The sequence below is a fragment of the Siphateles boraxobius genome, unplaced genomic scaffold (genome assembly GCF_051911475.1).
Source record: "Siphateles boraxobius isolate OS27281-9 unplaced genomic scaffold, OSU_SipBor_1 48, whole genome shotgun sequence".
In the NCBI taxonomy this organism is placed as follows: Eukaryota; Metazoa; Chordata; class Actinopteri; order Cypriniformes; family Leuciscidae; genus Siphateles; species Siphateles boraxobius.
The window spans coordinates 11,997,077-12,017,500 of record NW_027509119.1 but is presented as its reverse complement, the minus strand read 5'-3'; the positions used below and the strand labels follow the sequence as shown (position 1 = coordinate 12,017,500).

The 20,424-nt window shown below is 35.7% G+C and overlaps 1 protein-coding gene across 24 annotated transcripts in view; it reads right to left on the bottom strand.

The window, feature by feature from the left end:
• The window catches only part of LOC143710812 (adhesion G protein-coupled receptor L3), a 347,776-nt gene that overhangs the window by 140,883 nt on the left and 186,469 nt on the right, over positions 1-20,424 (bottom strand). For all 24 annotated transcript variants that reach the window (XM_077202032.1, XM_077202015.1, XM_077202025.1 and 21 more), the window contains one exon: positions 7,568-7,677. In XM_077202032.1, coding sequence (XP_077058147.1) covers positions 7,568-7,677 — 110 coding nt within the window. The remainder of the gene's footprint in view (positions 1-7,567; positions 7,678-20,424) is intronic.

The window sequence follows — 20,424 nt, the reverse complement described above, 5'->3', positions numbered from 1 at the left end:
CTTGAGAGTGTTTTTTGACCCACCCATGTACATCTGTATGTAATTTCATAATTACTTCAATTGTCTCCTATTGATTGATTGGTTGGTTGGTTGGTTGCAGTTACACTTTTGTAATGAAGTTGCTATTTAGTGCATTTAAAATATATTCACTTCAAATTCAATATCGAATAACACCCTGCTGTTACAAATACTATCATATTAAAGTTATTTGCATGTGCTTTTTATGTTAGTCAAGATATTAAAATAAGCATACTTGTTTAAAGCACCATCTTAATGAGACTTGACTGGAATTTGTTTCAATATTTTCTATAACTTACAGACATACTGGTTCACTGGGAATCAAAATGTTTGTAGTCCATATGTAAAGCATATGGCTGATTGTAGATTAGTGAACTACAAACAATTTACACGTTCACAGTGAAAGAATGTCTGCCGTCTTTAAAATACATGAATCTTAGTTATGGTGGTTAAAACTACTTAATTTGTGTACAGTTTAAATGCACAAATATATATCTAGCTGCTCTCTGAACTGAAGAAAGAGAGTCCAGTTGACACGAAACATAACTGGCCAATCTCACTCTTCACACTTGATCAAAACCACACAGAAATAAATACTAGTCAGGTGTATGAAATCCCCTCTCTCGCACACACAGACACAGACACTGACACACACAGACAGACACACAGACAGACAGACACACACACACACACACACACACACACACACACACACACACACACACACACACACACACACACACACACACACACACACACACACACACACACACACACACACACACACACACACACACACACACACACACACACACACACACACACACACACACACACACACACACACACACACACACACACACACACACACACACACACACACACACACACACACACAACAGCAGGTGTGAGCTTGAGGAGTTGATGCTTTAATAATCCTTCTGAATTAAAATTGAAAACGGCCAGCTAATAACGAAAACTAGATTAACAAGGTAAAAAGCATTACCATACTACAGCAGTGATTTGACTTAAACACATAACCATGCATTTCCGTTAAAGGGAACAAAATAGGGTCTGAAACTTTTTCTCCTCTTCTTTTCCTACAAAAGATCAGTGCTTAATGTCAATCATCAACCCCAGGATATCAAATGAAAGACCATATGAGCAGTTTTATTTTATGTTCATTCATTTTGTTATGAGGTCTGCAGTTTTTGCTATTAAAGTTACTCAAATTTGGGATTGATCTGACATGACATGACATTATATGATATCATATCCCATCCCATCCCATCCCAACATATCCCATATCCTATCCTATCCTAGCCTATATCCTGTCCTGTCCTGTCCTATCCTATATCCTATCCAATCCTATCCTATATCCTATCCTATCCTATCCTATCCTATCATATCATATCATATATCATATCATATCATATCCTGTCCTATATTCTATCCTATCCTGTCCTGTCCTGTCCTGTCTTTTACTATCCTGTCCTACATCCTATCCTATCCTATCCTGTATCCTATCCTGTACTATCATATCCTATCCTAACTTATCCTATCATATCTTATCCAATCTTATCCTGTACTATCCTATCCTATCCTGTATTATCCTATCCTATCCTATCCTATCCTATCCTGTACTATCCTATCCTAACTTATCATATCCTATCCAATCCTATCATATCCTGTCCTGTCCTGTCCTATCCTAAACCCTATCTTATCATGTAGTGGACATTATATTTTAGTGAATTTGTCTGACACCGTTTTAAGTCGGGATGTCATGTAAAGACCATTCAAGGATTTTCATAGACAACAAATGTTTGGAGGTTTCCCCATGACAACAATTTGACAACAACTGACATTCATTTGGTGATCAAATTTAGCACTCTTATGGAAATAAGATTAAAATAATTTTTTACTATAATGAATTATCAATTCAACCGAAGTTATTCATTATGCACTTGGATTTTAGTTGTTTGATACACTCTAAGGTGGGTCAGGCTAAGAATCACAATTTTAAAGGGGGCAGGATAATTTGATGTGTTTAAAACGATTTTTCATGCTCAGTTAATTTTATACTAGATAACAATTTTAGAATACATATCTAATAGTTCTCACAACAACAACAGGATTGATGTCTCTACTGCTTTAAAATAATTGGACACCAAATTGCAGCATATTCCTGAAGAAAAAAAATGTTGAAGCGATCTGTGCCCGAGTTATTGTGTTCGAAACGCAGACTCGACTTCTGTTCTGGACACATTTCCTCTTCAGGGTCAAAATTCAGACAAGCAGATGAAACATGGGACTCATTATGGGTCTCGTTGATTCAATTACTGACCTAAAAACAACCTAAATTAATAAACCCACAAGGCTATCGTTTCAGTCTCTGTATATCCATAATCTGATACTGATTTTTTTCCACATCCTCTGTGGACAGTTGGATCGAAAAGCTTCAAGAAGAGCCAAGCCGTTTGGATAGGAGATTCATATTATTTCCACGAGCTGCTTGTGGGCCCAATCTGTTTTCCAGCGCAGCGGTGGTCTTCAGCGCTGTCCACATTGATTATATTCTGTGATTTTGGGGCGAAAGCCCAGTAGACGCTTATTTGGATGCTATGATCTCTCCAAATCTCCTTTGAACCTCTCAGCGCAGCTTGCCGGGTCAGAGGAGGGGCGGGTGAACACGTCCAGAAACAAGCCGATGTCTTGGCTCTGGTTTTAATCGGATTCAGACCCAACCGATACCTGTAATCACCTGCGTATGATAAACACCTGATAGCATCCAGATACTGCCAAGACCAATTAACTGGCGTTCAGAATCAGGGTAATTAACTGTTGATTGGTTGCACATCACACAGCTGCATACAAGCAAAAGGTCGGTAGACGCCAATATGACCAGCCTACTGGTTTCCACGTTCAGATCGCATGCTCCGATTGGACGACACTCAACGAGGCGGTGTAGTGCAAACAGCGGGTCGTCCTGGTAACACTGCGACAGGTAAAGGAGAATGCGCTCACAGATTGAGCACAGGTGTTGTTTGTTAAAAGGCCGATGATGGCGAATCGTCTGGCAAGACTACAGAACATTGAATGCGAACTGCACAGAGCGATATCAGCTTATGCACGGAAGATTGATTACGGCGAGAGAAAGACGCAGGTGCAAAAAACCTGCCAAAACAATCAGCTCTCATTCTATTGCCCTCATAAAGGCCAGAATCCATAAAGCGATTCTCTCTGTGCAGACACACAAAAGACAAAGGGCCGCATCTGAACACACACAGGCACAATGCATGCTGGGCCAGCCATTCTCTTCAGTCCTGCTGAAACGGCATTATTGGGAACTGGATTTAAGGCGAAAGTAATTAAGCACTAATTAAATATCTGTGGTACACCTGGTAAAGAGTCTGAACAGACCATTGGCTCGATATCGGCAGTCAATGTGAAGACAGCCGTTATTTGTCCCTCGCTCACTGTGGAACAGCTTCCATTTTTTGATTTTAATTAGTTTGCAACTGCTTAGAACCACAGTAAAACAGAAGTTGACGTCAGAATACTGTGCACATTAAACTGGCAAATAAGTATTTTAAAATCAGAATGATTACACAGTTGTTTTGAAACTGTGTGAATTGATGATAGATGATGGTGAGAGTGTACTTGTGTGTGTATGCTTCAAAAACTCTTCAGAAGAATTCAAGGTTAAACCTGAAGTACATAATAATGCCACCATGAGCTCCAGACACCAACAGCAGTGTCCATCACTCAGGGTCAGCATGAACACAAAATCACCTTCACTGTCCCGGTGCGTTTTATATTTGATGTGTAATGGGAGAGACGCTGGCTGTCAGTCAGACACTCACTGGTGGTCTTTCTCAATGAATACTAACACACAACAAATTATCTTATCAAACGCCTTCCCTACAGCAAAAACATGATACCTACCACCATCTTCCACAGCAAAACACCAAAAGAGTTTCACATTTGTCCCCCTGACCAAATATCCTTCCCAGATTCAGTATTTCTTTTCTCTTTCTTCGATCGATCAAACCAAGACCTGAATACAGACATCACTTTCACCTTACCTCAGATGCCCCGCCCACTGGGTTTCAAGAGCACCGCCCATCTGTTATTTCTGTGGATTTCAAAAGCTCCACGCACTTCTCTTGTCTGTTTGGAGTTCAAAAGCTATACGTCGCTTTCCCTTATCTCTGACTCAGAATGCAAGTTCAGTATACAGCATACTACCTACTATTTTTTTAAATATGCAAAAAGAGTAGGCTACAGATTATGAATCAATAAATATTTCCAATTTCAGCATGCTACATTGTTGTCACATGCCTAGCATGTTTAAATCTGAAAGTTTTGTCCACCTATTGTCTCAGGGATTTTTTTTTTAGTTGTCTTGCATTTTACTCAAATCTTGAGTAAAAAATTGTTGCAACAACAAATCAAATTTGATATCGCTTATAAAAGTTGATAAAAAAAAAAAAAACACGTAGATAGACTATTGCTATGTATATGGCCAGCAGCCATTTCACCCTGTAGCCCAAGACTGGTTGCTCACTGAAGCTAAACATGCAGGGCTGAGCCTGGTCAGTACCTGGATGGGAAACCTCCTGGGCAAACTAGGTTGCTGCTGTAAGAGGTGTTAGTGAGGCCAGCAGGAGGTGCTCACCCTGTGGTCTGTGTGGATCCTAACACCCTAGTATACTGATGGGGACACTATACTGTCAAAGAGCACAGTCCTTCGGATGAGACGTTAAACTGAGGTCCTGACTCTCTGTGGTCATTAAACATCCCAGGATGTCAATCGGAAAAAAGAGAAGGGGTTTAACCCGGCATCCTGGCCAAATTTGCCCATTGGCCTCTGTCCATCATGGCCCCCTAATCATCCCCATGATTGGCTTCATCACTGTCTCCTCTCCACCAATAAGCTGGCGTGTGATGGGCGTTCTGGCGCAATATGGCTGCTGTCGCATCACCAGGTGGATGCTGTACATTGGTGGTTGTTGAGGAGATTGAACCCCTTCCAAATGTGCACATTTTAGTAAATGCTATTATCGTATGCACTCGTGTTGTGCACACTGCATACTGAATACAACGATTCTCAGAACAGTGTGTGAAACAGTATGCATTATGCAGCACTGTTTTCACTGTTATGACGTGACTTCATTACATGCCACACATTACATGTTTAATTCAGTGAGTTTTATCTCACAAATAAAAATAGTTATTTTTGAAATTATTGTATTGCATGTACACTATCGTTGAAATGCTCAGGGTCAGTACTTTTCTTTTTAACGAAATACTGTTATTCAGTAAGGATGCATTAAAGGGTTAGTTGGTTCAACCATAAATGAAAATTCTGTCATTAATTAACCCGTAAGGCTTTTGTTCATATTCGGAATACATACACATATATTTTTTATGAAATCTGAGAGTTTTCTGTCCCTCCGTTGACAGCTAGGCAACTACCATTTTGACACTTCAAAAAGTTCATAAAGAGATCGTAAAACTAATCCATATGTATTGAGTGGTTCAGTCCAAATTTTCCGAAGAGACTCGATCATTTCGAGTCTCTTCGTATCTCTTCAAAACAATTTGGACTAAACCACTCAATTCATAAGGATTAGTTTTACGATCTTTTTATGAACTTTTTGAAGCGCTAAAGTGTCAGTCGCGTAGCTGTCTGGGACAGAAAGCTCTCAGATTTCATCAAAAAGATCTTCTCAATGGCATAATGAGCAGAAGCGACTTCTATTAAAACCATTATAATATCTCATCAACTGCAACATTTTGAGAGTATAATGCAGTAGATTTCCCCAGGTATTTTCCAGGTAAACTTGACGTTTTCCACCTTGCTCTGCAATTACAAGCTCCGCCCTTTTCCCCGCTCTTCATTACTCAGTTCATTCATCTAGCCTTCCTCCACTATCTGATCCTCTCTTCATCAAGCCTTTCAAGCCTTCTTCAGTCTCCTTTCATGCGGCAGCAGAATGACAGATTTAATATGTGCTGAGGAGCATTTGTCACTGATAATATTATTATAAACAGGCGACGTGTCTCTCTGGCATAAACACACGTGAATGAGCTCTGACAGTGACAAATACACACTATCTCAAACGTCCTCTGGATAACTCAGATTAAATTACACATGTGAGACTTTGAGGAGTCAAGCCATAAGACGAGTTGTTGTTTTTTTTTTGTGTTAATTGACAATTTGATATTCAAGAAATCATTCACCCAAAATTGAACATTCTGCCATTTTGAATTATAGGCATGACATTTAAAATGTTTTAAATTCAATACGTTTTAATACGTTTGCGTTAAACAGAAACACTTTTGTTGACTGAGTAAATTATTTACTGGACTAATTTTTCACATGATTTTTCACATGACTGTAATATTTCACCCCAAATATGATTGAGGTAATTATTTATTTATTCATGTTTTTTGAAATAAGTCTCTTATGCTCACCAAAGCTGCATTTGTTTGATACAAATAGAGTACAAACAGTGAAATATAACAATTTAAAATGACAATTTTCTGGTTGAATATATTTTAAAATGTAATTTATTCCTGTGATGCAAAGCAGAAATTTCAGTATCATTACCCCAGTCACATGACCCCTCAGAAATCAATCTAATATACTGATTTCCGATTATTATCAATGTTGCTTCATATTTTTGTGTAAACTGTGGTAATTGTTTTTTTCAGGATTATTTGATGAAGAGAAAAAAAACAGCATTTATTTGGAGTCGAAAACATTTGCAACATTATAAATGTCTTTACTGTCACTTTAGATCAATTTAATGCACCCTTTCTGACTAAAAGTGTTAATTAATAAATTAAAATAAAAAACGTTCTTACTGAATCCAAACATGTGAATGGTTGTGTGAAGACCTGCATTTGTGCAAAAAGCTGCCGTAAAACATTCCTTGTTTCCTCTGTAGCTTTATCTGCAACAATTAAACTCAATTCACTGAACAGTGAATCTAGTGCGGCTTTCATTTATCAGTAAAGACGAACACAGGCGTAAGGAAAAGCTAACAGAGTAAATACCACAGCTCATGCGCAGGTATTCCTGCAGGTAGATGGATGCGACACTTCGGTCTCATAACTAAAGATACAGAAGAGCGAATCTATCATGGCCAAACGCTATCATTAGCTATCTGGCAACTTACTCATTTTGACAAAGTGTAGCGCTTACATAGTTTATCACAGAGCTCACAGAAACCAAAGTCATCACACACACACACACACACACACACACACACACACACACACACACACACACACACACACACACACACACACACACACACACACACACACACACACACACACACACACACGGCAGATAGGAATGGATGAGTTCAAATGAAGGAGAGACTTTTAACTGCGGGAAAAAAAGGGAATAAATCAGTTATTACGTTGACGTTTCCCACTGAGCTGCAAGAAAAAGATTTTGTAATGTTTAGGGTGACGTGATCTCTGAAAAAAAAAAAAAAGAGATGCAGGGATGTTAAGGTTTTCTGATACATACTGTATGGGACGCACTCATACTGGACTTCTAGGTATTTGTATGTTCCAGGGCAGGGATCAGGAAACGCATCCGGTCCAGCAACGACAGCGCACTGCGTCCGGTTATTACACCTGAAAACACACAAACAGATGGAACAATGATCATTAGTGGGATCATTACTATTGCTGACACTTGATGACATTTATAACCTTTAGTAATGCACTTTAGCACATGCTGTAACTCATCCTGCACTGATTGAGAAAAAAGAATCGATTTGGAGGGATTGAACCACAAAACCAGAATATAGACTTGAGGATGGACTCTTTTTACTTGGGCCAGTCACTGTCCAGAACCTTTCACAGTATCCATCAAACATCCAGAAGTATGCTAAAAACTTTAACGAGCATTTTTGCAAGAAGCAACAGAAGCATTTTCTTTCAAAATCTAGTTGAATCTTTAATATGGCACTTAAAGGGATAGTTCACCCTAAAATAAAAATTCTGTCATCATTTACTCACCCTGAAGTTGTTCCAAACCTGTATGTTCTTCTGCAGAACACAAAAGAAGATATTTTGAAGAATGTCGATAACCAAACAGTTGATGGGCCCCACTGACTTCAATAGTACATGGAAAAAAATACAACTTAAAGGGGCCCATCAAACGTTTGGCTACCAACATTATTCAAAATATCTCATTTGAGTAAAGGATGACAAGAATTTCCATTTACTTTTTTATATTTTATTCATACAATGAATACTTCATCAAATCAAAATTGACATTATTTACTTAATAAATGTCTCTGCTTTTAGTGTGGTTCATTATTGCACACTTTTTATAATTTTTCAGCAAAATATACTGTAATAACTTTGTAACGCACGACACTGACATTTGACAGCATGATGCCACAGTTGTCCCTTTTTAGAAGCTTTTATGTCTTTCATTTTCTTTCACACACATGCGCGTGCGCGTTCATGAGAGCACCACGGCATGTGTGTTGTGTGAACGTGCCTTGCAAATTAATATTTTGTAAATAAAGCAGTATATTTGTTTTTTTTGTTTTGTTTTTGAACAAACAAAGCACTTGTGTCGCTTCATAAAATTCAGGTTAATCCACTGGTCACATGGATTACAAAAATGATGGCTTTACTACCTTTCTGGGGCTTAAAATCATTAAAAAAGACCTTTGTTTGTGTTCTGAAGATGAATGAATCTCTTACGGGTTTGGAACGACACGAGGACGAGTAATTAATGACAGAAGTTTCACTTTTGGGTGAACTAGCCCTTGAAATATATTCTTTTAAAGTATATTCTTTCCATAATCTTTTTAAACGTCTGCTAAAGTGTACTTCTTTCAACAAGGGTAAGTAAATTAAGACTTTTTTTGTGGGTGGGGGGTAAATTATTAAATTAGCTATGTATATATTTCTGTAAAGAGTACAGCAAAATCTGTACTGGATGACACCTATGTTACCATAGATTATTAGCTATGATCCGCCATATACATTATTTTCTGCTGATTATTCAGTTTTCCGCGAAAATGTGCCACGTTAAAGATTCAAATCGAGTTTTGCAAGAATCATGGCAATCATTTAAAGATGAAATCTTCCATAAGGCTCAATGTCAGAGTAATGTCAGCAGATCAGCGTGTGATGAAAGTCCAACACCTGAGACACTCGTGGCTGATTCATTGAACAGTTAGCATGTGGCTAATGAGGGGGAACAAATGGTTTTTGAGTGGCGGGGTGTGTGTGTGGCAAAGAACTTGAGTGTGTATTTCTGTGCAAAGTGCATCAGAGTCTGTGGATCAGCGTGTATGTGAAACTGTGACTAATATTTAGAGGACAAAAGCACCCATGTGCAAAATCAGACTGAACGTATTTACTGCCATTTCATTATGCAAATACACCTTTACTTAGCTATCTAAATGAGGAATCCCAACACACCTTTTAAAGCTGACTTAACAGGGATACTCTCTGCATTGTTAGAATTAAAATTTGTAATAATAATAAATGCAATATAAAAATATTGCAAGTAAGTATAAATTAAAAGAAAATGTAAATATGTATGCAACATATCACATAAATATACATACACTACCGGTTTGGAATAATTAAGATTTTAAATGTTTTTAAAATAAGTCTCTTATGCTCATAAAGGCTGCATTTGTTTGATAAAAAAAAAAAACAACAAAAAAAAAAACAAACAGTAATATTTTGAAATATTATAAAAATAGGCTTTTATTTGAATATATTTTAAAATAAAATGTATTATTGATGAAAAAAATACATTACTCCAGTTTTCAGTGTCACATGATCCTTCAGAAATCATTCTAATATGCTGATTTGCTGCTCAAGAAGCATTTATTAATATTATCAATGTTGAAAACAGTTGTGCTGCTTCATATTTTTATGGAAAGTGTAATATTTTTTTCAGGATCTTTTAATGCATAGAATATGCAAAGGAATAGCATTTATTAGAACTTTTAAAATAGAAATAAAATAAAACATTTGATTTTTTGTTAATTGAAATAAAACTGAAATAAAAACAATACAAAATACAAATTAGAAATGTTTCTTTGGCAACTACCCGAAATAAATACATTTTAGTACTAAAATTACTAGACTGAAACTGAAACGAAAAAACAAATTAAAGCTAAATAGTAACTAAACTAATTAAAATTACTAAAACGCATAACAAAATTGCTAAAACTTAAATTAAAATGAGAACTGAAGAAAAAAAAATCGAATCCAAAATCAGCTTCATTTAAGATAAAGATATATTTGTATTCAATTATTTATTTAGTGACACATATCTGGAATATATTCCTCACATTAAAAATATGATAAACACAAAATTACCTCTGCTATAATAAATATACTAGAAAAAAATTCATTTTTACATTTTATAAAGTACAGTTTCATGGCCGGTACATGTCAGTTCACCCAATTCATTTTCTGAAATGATAACATAAAGCTACTCGTCTTTTTCTTTATGTAGTCGTTGTTTTTAAAAAATAAAAATAAACTGTCAAAATTTAGTGAGTCATGGAGGGAATTTTTATGATGCCAGTTGGAGCACGTTACGAGGAAGGATTGTGCCAAAAGAATGTACATTTCTCAACTCAAACTTTGAAATTCAACATGGATAAATATTTATCAGAGTTTAAGAGGATCGAAGCAAATCCGCTCAGAATTCATCCACCCTTAGAGAATTTGCCAGCACAACATGCGTCCGCTCTGTCCGACACACTACCTGTTTATGTGGCCGGGCCGGGTCAGCTGAGGTTGAGCTCAGAATTTAATCAGGTTTCAGCACGGGATCGAGAGGATTCGTTTTAGATTAGAATAAATTATGCAACACAATGAGGATTACACTGAAAATCCTGGATTCCAGACCTCTGATTGCGCACGGACAACTGCATTTCTCCGCCGCTGATGGGATATTTTCCAAACCGATGCTCTGGAGAACACACAGCCATGTGAAGCCCAAATGCAAACACCTCCAAGACAAAAACGTGCACCGTGAGGAAATTAGAATGACACAAATCAATGCAAAGACGCTTCAGTATCGATTAAAGTCACAAACGGTCCTACAACTAGCCATGTGTCGGCAAACATCCTAATGATCAAACCACCACCAAGCATATCAATCTCTTTACCTTCCAAATAACTGCTTTCCACTCCTGAAAACACACAGTCGGTATGGCGGACCGGTTTTCAAAAGACACCAATCGATAAATCAGTAGAGATTTGGAAAGGGAATAGTAATGTTCTGCTTTAGCTTTGTCCACTAATGTCTTCACCTATCGACTGAATCACTAAGACAAATCTATAAATGGATATCCAATTTACCTTTAAGAACACCTGGACACGGTCCAAAATGAACACCGCCAAGTCAGGGTAAAATTGTGTTTGGTGATTGAATAAAATTGAGTTAAATGCCACTTGGCTGGTGACTTTATTAGGAATGGCAACAATATGGTTTAAACCAAATTCTACGAAATTCTACGAATGATAATATACGGGTGTCGTTAATTCAATGATGCAGCGATGTTGTTAAAATAAAACCAAAACTATACTAAAATTTCATTAAATCAAATAAAAGCTAAAATAAAAGCATTTATTCATTTAGCGGAAAATTAGAAATGTTGTATTGTAGTGTTGTCAAAAATTTCGCTATCTATCTATGGAAGCATATATGAGTAGCAATATTCAATTTGAAATGTGATATGCAAAATGACAATGCAATATGTAAACTGGCAACGCATTTCTGTATTTGAATTTACATTTTCCATTACATTTGTGCAACGTTGGTGCAAAATGAAAATGAAAAATCAACTATATTATTTACATTTGCCATTTCATACATTAGTTTTAAATTGAATACATAGTTTAACGCTTTATAAGTTGCACAATTAAAATTAAAATGTATTAAGGAAATGATTAGATATTTTAACATGTTTAACCAAAGACTGTAGCAAAATGATCATTTAAATGTTATTTTTCTTAATTGCATTTACACTCACAGTTAAGACACTTGCGATTTCATTTTCATTAAATGTCCCGCAATGAATGTAGCAAAATTCAATGTGCAAATTGAAAATGCATTCCGAGCCGATCACGTCCCGGCCCTGTCCCGTCAATCACTGCATCAAGGCGGGGCTCTGCAACAGGTTAACATAGGCTATGTTACATATTTTGAATTGTTGGAAGGGAACATGGCGGCTGCAGAGCTGATACGAGCGTTAAATTTACTTGCAGATGAAGGGGAGCGTGAACAGAGAAATTGTAGTGTTTCTGAAGATTATTACGAATCTGCAGGTGATAGAACCAGTGCGTTGTTGGAACGTCTGTGATAATTTTCTGCCTTATCAGGAGTCGACATCCGTTTGCTGTCAACATTATGCTGCGCTGTTGTTGCCTGATGCTGGACTGTGTTAATGATGGTTTCGTTTTGTATTCAATATTCTCATATGCTTGCTACATATGCTTATCTTTATTTGTATTACTATTAACTATAATTACATAATGTTGAAGATCCTACAGTTTTTCCTTACAAATGCATAGGCTCATTACTCTGAGATCACAGAATATGACGGGTCAAATTCATAGCTACCGAAAAATGTGACCGCTCTTTATTTCTTCATAACTGACTGTAATGTTCAATAAAGTGACTCATGTGATGTATATCCATCTCCCATTTATATTTTATAAAGCATATTGATCAGATACTAATAAATATATAAGGTCACGGAATCTGACGGGTCAAATTCGAAGACTAGCCTTTTTTTGGGTGAATTGTGGAGCAGGTCCGGGGCTGGTGACATCATCGTCTATAATTTAGTGTCTAATATTTTAAAAACCGAAGCAGCAGAACAGCCCAAAGAAGCACATTTTAGCTACGAGACTATTTAGCGTGGATTTGGAGCATGTGGGGGGCTGAGTGACCTCAGAATGACCAATAAATATTATTTTAATATCTAAGAAACCGAAGCAGCAAAAAATAAATGTTGACCGAAGCACAAACGATTGAGCCTATTTCGGGATAGGGGCTGGTGACGCCATCACCAGTAATTAAATGTCTAATATCTTAAAAACCGAAGCAGCACAAACAAAACTTTAACCGGCACAAACCATAGGGTGACCACCATCAAACAAACCAAATGTGGGACAATTATAAGTATGTGTGGGACAATGTGTTACCAACACTAAAACATAACCTGAAACTGTTATATGTTTATCTAACTTAATAAAAACATTTGTATTCATGCTTTTCAGCTGATAAAAATGTCTTTGTTCTTTAGTCCCTTCCAGAAAACACCATTACATCACAGTGTAACATAACATGTCTTTATTTTACATGACGTTTAAATTCAACATCACTGAGCCAAAAGGCAGGCATCATGCAGATAACTATTTTTGAAACATTTCTGACCAAGTCCAACTAAATAAATAATGAACAAATAGAATATAAACCAACATGAATTTAATATATTAAATATGATTATATTATACCAAAAACATTCATATTTTTTTAGAAAGGATGTGAATTAAAACAACCACAGCAGGCAACAAGTTGATAAATTCTGTTAAATTAAAAATTTAATTTACCGAATTATCCTTTTGTTTTCTGACAGAAACACATGGAACGAATCACCGCTCCACATTTTGATCAACAGCCGTCACAACCCACTAGTGACCGTTTACTCCTGTCCTTTCAACCAATAGATAGGATTTTAAAAGTGGATACTCCACTTTTTTGGGAAATAGGCTCCTTTTACAACTCCCCCAGAGCTAAACTGTTGAGTTTTTCCGTTTTTGAATCCATTCAGCCGATCTCCGGTTCTGGCGCTACCAGATACATCATCGAAGTGGACAAGACCATTAGCATTTCTCAAAAAAAAATGACCAAAGTGTTTCGATATTTTTAAAACTTGACTCTTCTGTAGTTACATCGTGCACTAAGACCGACGGAAAATGTAAAGTTGCGATTTTAGATATGACGCAGCGCAGTTGACTGAAGGTAGCCTATTTTCAGGCGCTGCGTCATATCATTGCGCCTGCTGCACTCATGGTACGGCAGTAAAGTATCTTGATTATTACGCAGGAATGAGAGTATAGTTCCCAGCCATATCAGCCTAGAAAATCGCAACTTTACATTTTCCGTCGGTCTTAGTGCACGATGTAACTACAGAAGAATCAAGTTTTAAATAGGAAAAATATCTAAACACTTTGGTCATTTTTTTTTTGAGAAATGCTAATGGTCTTGTCCACTTCAATGATGTATGCTAAGCTATGCTAAAAGTGGTACCGCCAGAACCGGAGATCGGCTGAATGGATTAAAAAAAACGGTATAATTCAACAGTTTAACTCTGGGGGAGTTGTAAAATTAGCCTATTTCCAAAAAAAGTGGAGTATCCCTTTAAAAACGGTTGTTGTATTTGTATTTCTGACGAAGCGCTGTTAAATATAGGTGAAAAACTACGCCGCAAAAAGAACCAGAATATTGGATCCCAGCATAAACTCTTAAAGTGACAGCAGCCTAATAAACCTGCTGCTGTCTGTAAATCAAAGAGAAAATCACTTGCTGTTCTTAACTAAATAACTTTTGTAACTTTAATTTTAAGCATTAATCTCTTTTTAATTTTTGCAATGAAAACTATCCAGTGTTATTTTACATTTGACTACTTTCCTTTCTGTAGTATTTCTTACCTGAATATACTGTTAGATCCACCTGAAAAAACTTAAAGACATTTCATTTGTCTCTGTATTCTATTGTATTTATTTGTGTTATCGTTTGCAACTAGTTTGGATGTTATTTTATTACTGACTATTTTTTTGTAGATCAGCAATTCAAATAAATCCTTCCTTGTTCTGTGTGTAAGTTATTAAAACGAAATTACCCAAATAATAGAAGCATTTTGAGATATGGCGGTATATATGGAAGATCTCTCTGTGGTGTTGAATATCGATATTTTTCCAGGTACCGTATCGAAGTTAGAAATTCCAGTACTGTGACAACACTATTGCATTGGCAACTAAACTAAATAAATAATGTTAAGTTGTACTAATACAATAACTAAAACTAAAACTGACAAAAGCCTAATAGAAAAAGAAAACGCATAAAAAACTTGAACTAATATTAAGATTAACCTAAGAATATAACCTAATTTTTATCACATTGGAAAAAATGGGCAAGCAGCAAAAAAAGATTGATGTATGTATGAATGTATGTATGTATGTACGTATTTATTTATTATTATTTGGTGATACATGTGAAATATTCAATACAACAAAACTAATAAATCCCTTTATAATTCCCTTAACATACTCTTTATAAAGTACAGTTGCATGGCTGGTACATTATATCACTTCACCAAATTCAATTTAATTTTCTGAATTTATTAAACTATGAATGTGTTTGTCTTTGGATATAGTATAGTTTCCATGAAATTGTGTTGGTTTTATTTTTCTCCGCAGGCACACAAAAACAATCCGCTCAATAATCAACATTCAAAAAGCAAACGTTCAAGTCAAATAGCTGCTAGTGCTGCCATCACAGGTCCGTCAGCAGGCTGACATTTAAATAAGGGCCAGTTAGCGATTCCATCTGCCGGCTCGCTCATAGCTGCTGGCTATAACAGCACACTTGATAATGTTTAGGAAAAATATGAGTGTTGATATGTCAGCTGCCTGGATTGTTGACGTTAAGAGCAGTTTATTCATGTCGGAGTGGAAATCCATTGCTTGTAATTTTTCAATTTGGGACAGAGGACAGACGGAACTGACACATTACAAGACAAATATACGAGTGTGTTTGTGGGTGCGTATGTGTGTGTGTGTGTGTGTGTGCTAGCCTTGCTACAAAACCACTATACTTACAGTTTCCAACACTCTCATGAGACAAAAGAAAAAGAGAGGATATTGATGTTTGTGTGGGTTTGTGATCCAAATAACACCCTATTGTTGAACCACAATGCTTAAACCTAGAAGTATAAGCCCTAAATAAACACAATAACCCCATGGCCTACCCCCTATGAGAATAAAAAAATAAATTAAATTTAAAAAATGCTAAATTTGATTGCTATATTATTTTTCTCTAAACTTGGATACAAATCAACTAGCACTCCTAAATCAATAATGCCTCACCCTAAACTTTACCCTTGTGAAAAATAAGTATGCTTTAGCATAATTTTTAAAAAGATTACTTTTTATAAGAATATGCTTAAGTGTGAAATGAATGTAACGTTTTTCGACACTTACTTGAATGTTTATTGCAATTAAATGAAAATGCATTATAGTTTAAATATATATTAAATGCAATTAGCTTTTTTGACACACTTAAGTAGAACATCTTTATGTGTAATTGCATTACTTGTCTTTGAAATATGGTTAAAGTGTGATGCCAAATGAACTGACAATAATTTATGACAAACCAAAATATACTTTAATGCATTTCTATTAAAACTTGCATATCATGCATATAAATACATTTGTATTTGCACATTTGTAATATAGTTGCAATTTAGCGGATTTAAAATATACAATGTATATGTTCGAACAACACACAGTATATATATATATATATATATATATATATATATTGGCATGTGCTTTAGTATGTTAGTCAACATATCAACATTAGTGTACTTTAAAGCATGACAAAAGATTAGGAAAACAATGATTGTAAAGAAAGGTACTTCAAAGTAGAACTTTGTAAAAGTGCTCTTTTTAAAAATGTACTTAAGTGTGTTAAGAAGTATAATCATAAAAGTCCACTCTCTTTAAGTGCACTACTCTCTTTAAGTGGTCTTTCATTTCATTATAGTTATATTACTGTTTCTGCAAGTAAAAAAGTATTTATTTTTAATAAGATTTTAAATACACTACTGTGCACATTGACAATAATTAAGTGGACTTCTTTTTAACGAGGGTTACACAATAATGGCAGTAACACCTTAAATCTAAAAGCTATAACCTCCTCAACACGGAACCTAAAATAAGCATAAAACCTACATAATATACCCAATCCAAAGACAATAACCCTACAATATGAAGTTAAGAACTTAATCCTACACAATACACCCTAAAACACTGTTTGTTGTCTCTATCTATTTTCATTCATCATATTTCCCTGCTGAGTGACTGATCACCATCTCCTGCCTTCCAACCGTCTGACTGCCAAACACCTCCAAACCTCAGCCAAAGACACACACACACACACACATCGACGAGATCTTGTGTGTCTGCATATGCATATATGCACTTTAGTGTCTAATGCATCTCTGGTAGACTAGACTCGTGCTGTGATATGCTCCAAAAATAATAAAGCAAGCTTCTGTTGTGCAAACACACCTACACACACACACACACGAATAAATAGGCACAGTGTTGCATAAAATGAAAACATATTGCAAGACCATTTCTCTAAAAATGATAGTAATGCTCAAAAACACCACACCAACAATTTGCACAACAATACAGCAATTTGTGCCACATATTTTTTCCAGATTTTATTTCGACAAGCCCAAACATTCCGAGAGCGCTTATTTGTGTTCTGCATTGGACAGGACAGAAATTCACCAGCTTCTCTATATTTTGAGACACACAGTGTTGAAATGATGCTGTGTTGTGAAGCAGCGTGTGTGTGTGTGTGTGTGTATGTGTGTGTGTGTGTGTGTGTGTGTGTGTGTGTGTGTGTGTGTGTGTGTGTGTGTGTGTGTGTGTGTGTGTGTGTGTGTGTGTGTGTGTGTGTGTGTGTGTGTGTGTGTGTGTGTGTGTGTATTTTCTCTCTGGGAGCTTGGCAAAATGAACCTTGTGGGCTTTAGGGGTCCTTTAATTCATTCTCAGTGTGGCGCTGGTCCAGTCCTGAGGGTCTGGATGAGAAACATGCACATGTATTGGTGCTGTCTGTGAGACACACACACAGATTGACCAAAATAGAACGAGCTGAACCCTCAACAATAACACTGAATGCCCTTCGCTTCACTTTTTAGAGATTAGAAATGCTAAAATATTGTAGGGCTTGGCGACATACTTTTTTTTTTTATAAAGTACAGTTGCAGGGCTGGTACACGTTCTCAGTTCACCAAATTCAATCAAATGTTCTGAATTGATTGAATAAAAATATGAATTTGTTTTTCTATGTAGTAGTTGTTACTTCCAAGAAATAGCATTGGTTTTACTTTTTCTGCAGGCACAAATATAAAGAATTTTAGTATCATTAATATACCACTATAGTCTTCGGTAACATTTTTATATTTTCTGTTTTCATTTTAATTTTAGTTACATTTTTTGTAATTTTGATAGGGTGTTTTTCATTTTTTTCGTATCTTGTTTTAATACATCAATATTTAGTTTTACTTTTTTCCGTACGTCTTGTAGTACTTCAGCACTATTTTAGTACACTTGTCTTTTGTGGTTTTATTTCAGGACTGTAGGCAGGGCTAAACAAACTAAATAGAATTTTTTTACTTAAATATTCCCAAAATTCGAATTATATTTGATTTCTAATAATTTTCCTTTAGTTAAAAAATTACTTCCAACATCATTTCAGTATTTCATGACTTAAGCACATTTCCCCTCAAATTTGTATTGAAATAATCTGCACAAAGGTTTAATTTCTTTGTATTCACATTATTTTCAAAGGCGAGTCCCATTACATTTTTTATACATTTACATCAGCACAAATTATAAGCAGTTCACAAAAAACGCATGGTGTTAAAATAAATAGATCCTTTATTACAATTACAATATTGAGATTTGAGGAGAAGTGCACTTGACTGTGCAAAAAACACTAATGCTTTTAAACTAGGCTAAATGAATGCAAAACAAATATGGAATATTGGAAATTTGACAAGGCAAGCACATTCAAGTTTCATGAGTATTGGTCTTGATCTTCACCAATTGCAATAACACGTTTTCCTCTACCTGTTCATCACCGCACCTCTAAACTTCAATTAAATGTCATGTAGTATAAAATGCCTGAATTCGTGACTGCAAAGAGAGAGGGTTTGCAATTCAAACACACATTCTCATTAAACAAACATGGAGCTCTGTGCGGGAAGAGCAAGCTCAGGGAGATTTGATTTGAAAATAAAGAGATGTTCCTCTTTGTTTAGAAGAGCGGAGAGTGAATGGAATGGTAATGCACGAGACAGAAATGTTTTACATTTAAATAAGACTCTCTATCAAACGCAGGTGTGGCTGCCTTCATCTGATAAAAATGTCTGCCATCTTCACTAAAGCTCAGCATTTAGAGAAACACACTGACACAGCTTCTCAAAGCTCTTGTTCTCACACACACACCGCACACAATTCTAATTTGAACTTGATTGTTTCTAAATCGAAAACTCTCGAATACTGATAATGACAAATCATCAAGCCATACTGACCTTATGCTGACAGAGATGTGCTCACCTCTCACGCCACATTTCCATGATATGTATTCTGTCAATTTCTTTTTTTATTATTATCATTCAAATTTGATATAAAATGTGTGATAATGGCAGTATTGGCGAGATTGATTTTGTGTTAAATCATATACATAATACAAGTATGCACAAAAATACTGCACAAAAAAAAGCATTGCACATACATACCAAATTAACTGGAAATATGATTTTATTAAGTACTCATGAAAAAAAAAAAAATGCAGAATTTCCCTGATTTTACTGTTTTTAAAGGGAATACTTATAAGTTATATTATAGAGGGGAATGTCTGGGTAGCAACAAGCCCACAATAGGGAATTTCTAACCAATTTAAAATAAACAGCTATATAAACAAAATAAACAACATTTGAAGTTATTATAATCCTAAATGTTATTCTTTAAAATTTGAATTAGTTGTTAAATAAATAAATAAATAAATCCTAAATGCTATCATTTAAAATTAGAGTTAGAGCTTAAGCCTTAAACGCATACCTTGGGTCTGTAGTCTTTCACTACCCTCCTCCTCATTCATTTTTTTAATTTAGACATCAACCTCATAGTATTCCTCAATCAATTCATTATAAACAATATAATGAGGCAAACAATGATTAAATTATAAAAGAAGCTGTGTTTTGCCATTCATTTTTCGCTTTCGACCCGAGGTGTGTAACAGTTTTATTTATTCTGCACAACAATAAAGGAATCTTTGATGACTAAATAAGTGCAATTCACCTTTTTCCACAAGGTGACAATGTCTGATACACAATGATGAAGTGACGTTTCACTCATAGTTACTACAGGCAGAAAACAAAAGAATAGGACATATCATCAGCAAAACTTGAAATGTCTCACCAACTTACTGTAGAGCAAGTACTGAATGCAATCAAATATTATTGAGTCACAACACTGTCACTTGATAGTGAATCTGGTGAAGAAGCTGTCAGCGAT